We start from the raw sequence: 10629 nt of genomic DNA, 5'->3' as shown, positions 1-10629 counted from the left end.
GATTGCGGAGCCATTATTTTCTAGTTGCGGAGCCGCAGACGCAGCGAGCAAAACGGTAAGTTGCGTTAATAGTTGTACAATGATCGTTGCCGTCACGAGGAAGGACAATCTACATTTATCTAAGTATATTGTACGAATTTGTGTGTCTTACCGTTATTCTATAAGCAATCACAGTGGTGTCAGCATCTCCTGGCTTGTAGACCTTATTTTTGGCTATCCAGAAGGCCTTATTGAAGGGGGGGTTGGCGCAGAACTCCATCGTCAACGTGAGCGGTTGACCAAAAACGGCCGTGACGTTTTTATGAACTGGAGTCACAACTGGCTTCCCTAAAAAAATCAGTTTTTCATGAGAAGACCAAAAAATTTCAAAATGATGACAAATTATTACAGAATGTTTGAGACGAATTTATAAGGATGCGTTGATATCTAGAATATGTATACCGATACATAAACGATTCCATCTATATTGTTTATCCACGAACGATTCTAGTATTTATCTATGATTTCAACATAGTAGTGGGCGTTAATTTTGAAATTCTATGATATTTAGTTTTCTCTTCATAGAGGAAGGTTCTCTGTTTCTGTTCTCTGTCTCTGTTTCTCTTGTCTCCGCTGCTAACCACAGAACACTGCGATGTTACAATAATAATAATTTATTATTGTAACATCGCAGATGATCCTGTTTATTCTTGAGTATCTTTCAGAACTTGGGTTTGAGCTTTAAAAAGTACAGTTGTCGTTAATTTCATACTAGGTATTAATGATGTAACACTAATGCCTTCAAAAAAGTTACTCACAAAATCAAAATTCGTTTAGCAGGTCTGATTGAGTTAACACGTTTTTAAACTAATCAAACCTGCACATTCTCAAAAAAGGCTTTGTAAGACTTGTGACAGATACAGACATATAAGGGTTCTGTAGTTTTATCGGATGAACTCAAAAATCAACACAAAATCAATGAAAGGTGCTCAGTGCGATCGGAAAAAGCGTGAAAACAATGAAATAGGTATATATGTATGTATCTGCAAAGAGATACGGCGACGTGATTCGATTACATTTGTATTCTCCGAATCCATTTCCACTTTTTCCCAATCCGCCATCGGTACATTGTCATTCTATGAAAGCTCGGCAAATTGGTGGAATTTCGACGTTAACCGGAACGCGCTTGTTAATTTTCGGAATTATTATTTTTATCGGATTTCGTGTCCGGTCAACGATGAATGCCAAGTGGAAAGCGTATTTCGCTTATGTCATCGCATTCGCGATAACGAACCAAACAGCGCTTTTTCGAACATCGGCCATTACGAATCTAACGACCATCGAAAATCGCAAAAAATAAAATCGAGCTATCTGTTAAATAAATTCGATCGATGTTCTCAAAGTGAAGTTTCTTTACTAACCATAGAACTCTAATCTAGGTTGTTAAGTATGGATTTTTGTCGAGCCACATGAATTCTCTTGGTTGGTATGAGAATGTAGACCCGCCTTAACGTGAACTCGTCCGAAATTGGAAACGGAGCCCTTAAGACATCGGAGGTTCCCTTAATGCCCACAATTCGGCAGAGGAGGACAAATTGTGCAGACGTCGGAGTTCCAACATTGGCCGACTATGATTACCGAATTGGCCACAATCCGTTGCCGCTCTTCCTGTACAGATATTGTTTTGCTCGGTGCACGCCGCAGCCCTGATTAATCTGTCTGAGCCAAACAACTGATGACAAATGGGGATGTTTGTTCGCGTACCCCGATTACGAACAGCCCCCGAAATCTGGCCATATAACTGCGTATTGCTCAAGGAACGTTCCATCTTTTCGGTCCGTTATTTTTGCATGAGAAGGTTTTGAGAACACCAGGTGTTAACTTTTCCGCAATATCAACAGCTTTTCCGTGCATTTCCTTCAAAAGCGCAATGCCCTGGCGACCATGAGAGAGTCACGTTGTTGCCTTTAGCCTCTTTTTTATGGCGTTGAAACAAGTTAGGTTGCCAGCTCTGCCTGAGCGTTCGTTGTGATGAGGTTCTTTTTGGGGCACACTTGGGCACAGTTCATTCATTGCTGTATACCGTTACCGAGAATAAATTTACAAAAAGACTCAAAAAAAACTATCGGTGCGAAGAGACTTATAATTTCCTAGAGCTACTTTCTACTGCGTGCCCTCCTGTGACTGAAGGGACCCAGCCGTGACCCACAGTTCCTTCCACACTCTCGGCATGGATAGTCACCAACCAGATCTGGCCGCCGCTGTATTCTTCTCGACTCGAGTCTCTATTATAACTGTGGACCAAAGACCTCCACTGTGATCTGTCTATCACTAGTTGTTCCCAGTTATGAGTGGCATTGATTGATTCAGGGGGTTGATGCACTGTATCCTCAAACCGCTTATACTGGCCTCCTGGTTTCCGAGCTCCCTCTGTGAATTCGCCATACAGAGCTCTTTTGGGGAGTCTTGTGTGTCGCATCCTCAGAATGTGGCCGCTCCATCTGAGTCGGGCCCTCGTTACTTGAGTCTCAATTGTTATACAACTCGCGCGCTGCAAGACTTCCGCATTTGAAACTTTGTGAAACCATCTGACGTTCATTATTTTTCTTAGATGACGTTGTTGCCTTTGTTCAAGCTGTTTGATATGTCGCTTGTAGGGCGTCCAGCTTTCGCTTCCGTAAAGAAGCGTTGGGAGGCCCATTGCTTTGTAAATAGCTGTCTTGGTCTTCAGATTGAGGTCGTGATTTTGGAACACTCTCTCATTTAGCTTCCAGAATGCCCGTGATGGCGAATTGATACGTTTGGGTATTTCCTTGTCCAGGTTAGCCCTAGTATTTGAACTGCTCGACCTGTTCTAGAGCTTCATTCTCCAGGCTGATATGTGTGAACACTTTATATCCTAAGGGCTCATTTCATTCCAGTACTCCCCTCTGATCTACATTCATGACGCTCTCTTATGACTGCTATAGAGGGTGTTTCGAAATCAAACACAGCTGTGCACAGCGTATGAGTCTTGGAAACCTGTTGCATCCTCACTTCAGACGTATGCAGATCAAAAATTAATCAGAATTACGATTCCCCATCACCCTTCCAGATCAAACAGACTACCCCCTGTTTAATTTAGGCGAGACAAAGTAGTCTCTTTAGAATCTTTAGGCCGACCTAACATCGTCCCCAGGGACCTCGGGGGCGATCGTCCCACCACCCTACACAGAGCACCCATTTATATTCCCATCGCGGAACTGGTCGGGCGACCAAATCAAATTCGAATCCGTCAATCACCGTCGAGTAATATCGAGAGAGAACAAAATCGAATTAGAAATCCTGATTAAGGTCCTGATCTGAATCATATTAGGGGACCGTTTGGATTCTTTTTTGATTGGAGATGAGGCGACCGGGGGCGGGAGGGGGAGGTCGAGTTTCCGGGATAAATTAAGCGGGGGATGAAAAATACGTAAGGTTATTCGGATGAAATCCGTCCGATGAATGGATTTACGAGGTGTAAGAGGTCTGGGGGAAGACGAGAGATGAATAAATGATCCAATGAGTCCCGTTTGCTTCCTAATTCCTTGTAGGACTAAAGTCGTTTCCAGTTTTCTCGAATTATGAATTATGCAACTTCCGTGGGAGCGATTCGTAACAAGGACTGGTTCGGTTTATTATTCGAATCACGGTTTTCTGTCTCAAATCGTATCTGTAAATAATATGTTTCTGGCGTTTTACACAGAGAATTGTCTATCACTAGAGCATCATATTCATTTTCCAGCGGATATATTCAAAGCCCTGGATAAAGACATTGTCAATAATCTGGGAACAAGAAATGTTCCACAAGACAAGCCAAAATAAAAAACTGAAATATCACTAGATATAAAAACTTAAGGGCCCCTTACTTGAGATTCTGTTAAGCCACAGTCGTGCAACTGGGAATAAATTGAGCGCCCATTAACTTTAAACGACACTTAGTTAAGTGCTCGTTTTAAGGGGTATTGGTGCAAACGGTCCTGAATGTCACTTAACAGTTGGTGCAACGTAATTCAAGTTAAGAGTTCATTTTAAGGGACATTTAACACTAAGACCCGTTTGCACCAAACGCACTTAGTGTTAAGTGTCCCTTAAAATGAACCCTTAACTTAAACTGTTAAGTGACATTTAAATGGCTAAAGCTAGCCTTAAATTTAAGCGCTCCTGTAATGACCACTTGGGCGGGATTCTAACCTAAAATAATTTGTTGAACACATAAACTGGCTGCAGAAATGCTGTGGTTTTTCTAATAACGCCAAGTACCTTTTATTTGACAATCCATTTCATTATCAATAAAAATGCTAATTCGGCAACAAAAAGTTGTCACTCTTTGATAATAATATAATAGTTTACTTGACACTGACTGACAGGACAATAAAGTTAGGTTAATGAAATGACAACGATCATCGGCAACCGGCCAACCAATGAAAAGGCTTTATTGGACTAGAATGAAGTTGCACCAAAATAAAAAACTGAAATATCACTAGATATGAAAACTCAAGGGCCCCTTACTTAAGATTCTATTAAGCCGCAGTCGTGCAACTGACAATAAAATTAAGCGTCCATTAACTTTAAACTACGCTTAGTTAACTACTCATTTTTAGGGGGATTGGTGCAAACGGGCCTCAGTATGTTTGGTGCAAACCCGTTTGCACCAATCCCCCTTAAAATGAGTACTTAACTAAGCGTAGTTTAAAGTTAATGGACGCTTAATTTTATTCCCAGTTGCACGAATGTGCCTAAACAGAATCTTAAGTAAGGGGCCCTTAAGTTTTTATATCTAGTGATATTTCAGTTTTTTATTTTGGTGCAACTTCATCCTAGTCCAATGAAGCCATTTCATTGGTTGGCCGGTTGCCGACGATCGTTGTCATTTCATTAACCTAACTTTATTGTCCTGTCAGTCAGTGTCAAGGATATTATTATCAAAGAGTAACAACTTTTTGTTGTTGAATTAGCATTAATATTGATAATGATAATGATTGTCAAATAAAGGTACCTAAGTTTATATAAGTACAACACTTACAACACAACCTTCTTTGGAAGGTCTTGTGTGAATTTGTTTTACTAATGTTGAAGAGGAACGTGAATAAATTGTCCTTATTGCCCTTGTTAGTACGAATACGGTGAATGATGGCCAAGCAAGTGGTGGTAATTTACGATGGGCACTCAACAGAAGAAAAGAGTTTATTGCTAACTATAGTATGATTTGTGACACCAAATTGAAAATTGTAAAAGACTGATGGCATTACAATAAAGGCAAAAGAAAAGGCTTGGTATTCAGTAATGAATTCATTCAATTCTCAAAAACCATAAAAAATGGGAAGTTCTGCAGCCAGTCCAACAAATTATTTTAGGTTAGAATCCCGCCCTTAAAAACCTAAGTGGTATTTAAGGGAGCGCTTAAATTTAAGGCTAGCTTTAGCCATTTAAATGTCACTTAACAGTTGGTGCAACGTAATTTAAGTTAAGGGTTCATTTTGAGGGACACTTAACACTAAGAGCGTTTGGTGCAAACGGGTCTCATTCAAATTGATAAGGCGCGTGAAATTTTCGGACATTTTATACATAAAACTAATCGTAAGGAAATCTCCGCAGAAAAGTGAGCTGCGGCTGTCGCACCATAAGCGCAGAAAAACCCCTTTCAGGCGATTTAAAACTAATTAGCGTCGAAAAAAAGCGTCATCTCCAGCGACTGTCAGTCATTCCGTTGACGCGACGACGTGTGTTTTTGTTTGTCGCCCGGCTCACATAAATTAGCTTTTTGTGTTTAATTTTCTGGCTCGGAATTTAATTTCGGGCTATCCTGTTTGCCTCCATATCCAGTTAAGCGACTGTTCAAACCCCCGGCTCAAGATTTACGGACTTCCAGATAGAAAACGTTAGTTTGTTTTCCCGCCCATCTCGACGAAGACGAAAGTTTCACGGGAACAGGTCCGGCTTCAGCCCGATCGCCCTCATGTCAGCGAGTTGGGAAATTTTATGCGATAAAGATAACAACCTAAGTATTAATATTATTGACTCCATACGAGTCTCACATATCTTTTTTACTGCCGAAATAACAAGTTTTGTGCAGCATTAGCATTATTTTCGATTGCTATTGCATAGCCTAGAATGAATTGGCCCGCTGCCTCTCCACACCAAAATCGTATTGAAAAATTCCACTTTAAAAATAGGTTTATTGTGAACATTATCAAAAAAACTGAGATAAGTCCTCTTTCCCTCCTCTGGTGGAGATTAATGATTTATTTATGTAGTAGGCCATAGAATTTTGACAAATGACGTTTTGTATTTAAATTTCAAATTCCAAACGTCAAATTTCGAAATTCCATAGCCTGCACGATAACGAACCTATTCGAACGGTTGTAATTATGTTGAATATATTGATCGATACGTATTTTTCCTAACAGCAACCAAGAAATCTATTACGAACGAATAACAAACATGCAATAAACTAACCCATAAAGTGAAATCACCGAGACCACTTTCGTAGAGTGGAATCGACTAGAATAACAAATGAAAAATGATCCGATCGAGAACGTTCCATGCCCATACGAACGCTGTCGATGAACAATCAATCTGCGGGTTCATTACTGGAATGGTCCGATTCCATGGTTTTTGTTTCATTAGTCCAACCTTGCGGATATTCATCAACGTTCTGCTCCATTATATCAGGACTTGTATGGTTAACGACAACGAACATGCATAATTTATCTCTTCACCGTTAATATCTACCAAATACGGTAATTATGTAATAGGTTGAAGCGAATATAGTCGTATAGATGTGTTACGGGAATAAATCGATCATGATACGAGGGTATAACATACGAAGGGCCATGTTGTGATGAGATTTGAGCCGGGATTTCATGCTGGGTACCAGACGAACAGGTGTTCATCAGTAGTGATTCTACAACGAGACCATATACTTATAAATAACATTATTATTATAAGTCTATGAACGAGACGTATCATTTCTATCTGGTTTCACTGGAATTACGTGGTTTGTAACGTGGTTTCCTTGGAGAAAACTTATCACGAGAGCCAGCTATTCTTTTCACTAGGAAGAATAGCAAACCTACTAGAGTAGCTGCTAGTCGGAGACAGAGTTCGCTGTTATCTAGGGTGGTAGCGATAACGAAGTAATCAAAATCAAATTGTGTACCAGTTTTTCACACCTTCGGAAACTGATTATATATATACAACGGAAATATATGTGGTAAGAAATATGAGCGAATCGATCAGCAAACATACATTCGGGAAATTCGATCCGATCACGAGCACTCAATAAAGTTTATACCGGGTGCAGTAAAAAAAATCAAAGGTTCAATGAAATGCGCCAACAAGAACTGACGAAATGAATACTAAGCATGTCCTCGCGAAGTGAAATGACTTGCTATACGGTATCGGGATGTAATTAATTGTATTTCTCCACACAACCAGGGCGCATCTACTCGAGACTTTTATTCGCTACCCCAAGGGCTACGCTCCATGACTGATAGCGAAGAAAAGGTCTATTTTGAGCGCAACTACGGGATTTCACTGACTACGAGCGGTACCTCTTATTCTCTACCCCAAGGGCTTACGCACCATGACTGATAGAAAAGAAGAGATTTCTATTTCAACACTTATGACGCGGGAACGCGAACAGGGGGGTTGACGGGACTTTCTCTTCACTACTCCGAGGGCTTACTCACCATGACTCACCATCTTCAACGGCATGCAAGAAAAACAACTTTAAATACAGATAAATGGTTTTTTACATTTACTCTGCCTATCGGAATAAATGCATTGAAGATTTGAGAATTAAATATTTTTAAAGGCGGAAATGTAAAATGAAAGGAATGCACTAAAATGAACTCCAATTTTCTTAGAAAATTGGGATTCATTACAGATTTTATAATCTTTTTCTCTGTGTTGCAGATTGTATTTATGTTTATGACTCTATGATCCTCACTAATGTTAAGGATGCCCAATTTAAATCGATTTTAGACAGAATTAATCAATTCACATAGAAATAGAAAAAAAGAAGAAGAAGGATACTTCAATGGTCGAAACCGAGGTATCTCAAGATACCATCGACTTGTTGCCGAATACAATTTCACAGCCACCTACAGGAAAACACCACAGCAGCAGCGAATAGATACGATATCGCCGGAATCAGAAATAACACCGCAGTATTATTTTATTACGGCCATAATGGCGTGACAAAGGATCCCGCATGGATGTTAATACATCTGGAACAAATGCAGTTTATGTATTGTATTGTACGGCGACAAAGGCGATAATTTCGGTGTAATGTTACTGGCTGGTCGTTACGTCGACGCGGCCATCGAGCCGCATCCGGAACGCCGCATGTAATGTTCCGTGTTCCCCATCGATGTTTACATTGTCGCGGGACCATAGAGCGGCGGCTGAATCAGAATCAGGATTCATAACGGTCCGATGATAATGCAAGAACAAACAAACCATTGCACTGCTCGACGTTATTGATGTTTGACGTTACTTACGGGCTGGGTGCCGCTTTCGAAGGGCTGCGTTCCAGTTCAAGAGCTAGATACGACTTGGCGTCGGTAAGGTTGGTTTTGTTCCAGGTTAATGGGTTGTAGTGGACATTGGGGAAGTCATGTGTCATCACGAATGTTACGTTGTCACGTTCTATGCTTAGATCTCCATATCAGTTGACTCGATTTATTGTTTGTAGAGATTATTCATTGTATATAATATAATAAATACTTGAACCCTCTGATCATTTAGATTTTTATCGATAATATCGGTCAATTTGATATAAGGTCTATCTTTTCTATCAACACCTGCTGTCAAATTTGTAAACAAATACATAATTCGAAATAGTCAGTAGTGCTCTCCTGAACTCAAGAAGAAACGTATAGGTTGCTAGTAAGATGTCTAAAATACTGGTGTGCGCACTTGTCACTTTTTGCACGCATCAACATTTCAGAAAATCGGGGATATGGGATCAGTTTCGTGGCGGCGCCACCATGTCATTTGCTTTGTTCTATCCTTGTTCTGCCAAAGGAAGTCCAATGATACTGTTTCGTTTTATTATATTTTGCGTTGATATCGAATATCGACCAACGAGTTCAAAATAGTATGAACTGGCCCAGTTGGTCAGCTGTTTAGCAATATTTGTGATTAACAGTTTAATTTTCGTTGTAAAAACAAATCTCTCAATATTTCAACACTATCGAATAAGGATTCGAAGTAGTATTTACAGAAATCGTATTTCCAGATAGTTCAGGGCACCGCAGGCCAATCAATGACTCATTCTTATTTGCTTCCAACCAACCAAAACCAATCCTTAACTTAAAGCAAATGAGAATGAGTCATTGATTGGCCTGCGGTGCCCTGAACTACCTGGAAATACGATTTCTGTCTCGCTTACACTTCTCCGTGTCACTCAAACTAGAATCTAGTAGTCAAATCTAGTAATAAAATTTTGTTTGAAATTGTTTTTTTACAAACAAAAATTGTCCAAGTCTAATTGTCAAATTTTCTAGCAAATGTCATAATATTTTGGAATCCTTATTAAATGCGCCAACTTTCAAGGTAACTTGCCCAACTAGCGTAGTACATTTTTTTTTTCAGTACAGCCAGTTTAAATGTGGCGAAGTATTAATTTTGCATACTTAGTTGGGCAAAAAGTGTCATTTTCTTCCAAGCTGACGCAGTTAACCTTTTAATTTTTGGCGACAGCTTACAGAAGCACTAGTCAAGATTACATAATAACAATAAAATTGAAAATAAATGACGATTTGTAGTAACGGGAGTTGAAAAACCATCACAGTGTGTAGATTTTCTCGTTTTTTTTAAATATGGCAATAATTTTTAAAATACATAATTTAGATTTTTTTAAATATTTTTCTGATAACTATCAAGACTTGGTCTATCAGCTTTTTTCGGCTTGACGTCGGCGTCTGGGACACCCTGTATATAGTCCATTCAAGAATTAATTAAATGATCGTCAAGACCATGATCGTCGAGCTCCATAAAATTTTCAGATTTATCACTAGAAGAGTTTCTCTTTCAGAATATGAATCACATTTCTATACCAATCTGTATAGGCGCTGGAAACTTTCTGGCAGCATCTCGCACTTTCGAGCCTAGAGGCCCAGACCTGGTTACAGTATTTATGTTCAAATGTATTCTGAAGATACAAGCAATTACAAGGAAAATACATCCCAACTCTGCTTCAATTTGATGATAATCGATTACTACTTCTTCATAGCACATTGAGGAGGAAAAAAGTTCTTTCGTTCTATAAAGCGAGTGACTCCGTTCTTCAGAAATTTGATATCCCAGAAAAAAAGATACTATGTTCATTAATATTTTGAAATCTCTTTGTCTGAAGATATAAAACATCAATATCAGCGGAGTTTCGTAATTGGAATGGAAGGAAAGGTCAAAACCTCGAGTCAAGATCCCCATCCCAAGACCTCTAGGTCGAATCTCGCTCGTGTCCCATGATATGTGCCTCCCTCGGCAACGCAGGAACGTGAAATATTAGATCTTGACCCGTTCCTCCTGACCAAGACCCACTAACTTCGGTAACTTATTTATCTCGGACAATTCCCGCGGCGGGAGGAACGCTACTCAGCGTCGGAAGTAAATTAA

The 10629-nt window shown here is 39.7% G+C and overlaps 1 protein-coding gene across 4 annotated transcripts in view; it reads right to left on the bottom strand.

Annotated features, from left to right (window-relative positions):
• The window catches only part of LOC123308947 (hemicentin-1), a 325793-nt gene that overhangs the window by 1501 nt on the left and 313663 nt on the right, over positions 1–10629 (bottom strand). For all 4 annotated transcript variants that reach the window (XM_044891796.1, XM_044891790.1, XM_044891782.1 and 1 more), the window contains one exon: positions 152–327. In XM_044891796.1, the coding sequence (XP_044747731.1) occupies positions 152–327 (176 nt within the window). The remainder of the gene's footprint in view (positions 1–151; positions 328–10629) is intronic.

The sequence above is a fragment of the Coccinella septempunctata genome, chromosome 1, assembly GCF_907165205.1.
Source record: "Coccinella septempunctata chromosome 1, icCocSept1.1, whole genome shotgun sequence".
Classification (NCBI taxonomy): domain Eukaryota; kingdom Metazoa; phylum Arthropoda; class Insecta; order Coleoptera; family Coccinellidae; genus Coccinella; species Coccinella septempunctata.
The sequence above is the reverse complement of the archived record's forward strand: the minus strand, read 5'-3'. Positions and strand labels throughout refer to the sequence as shown.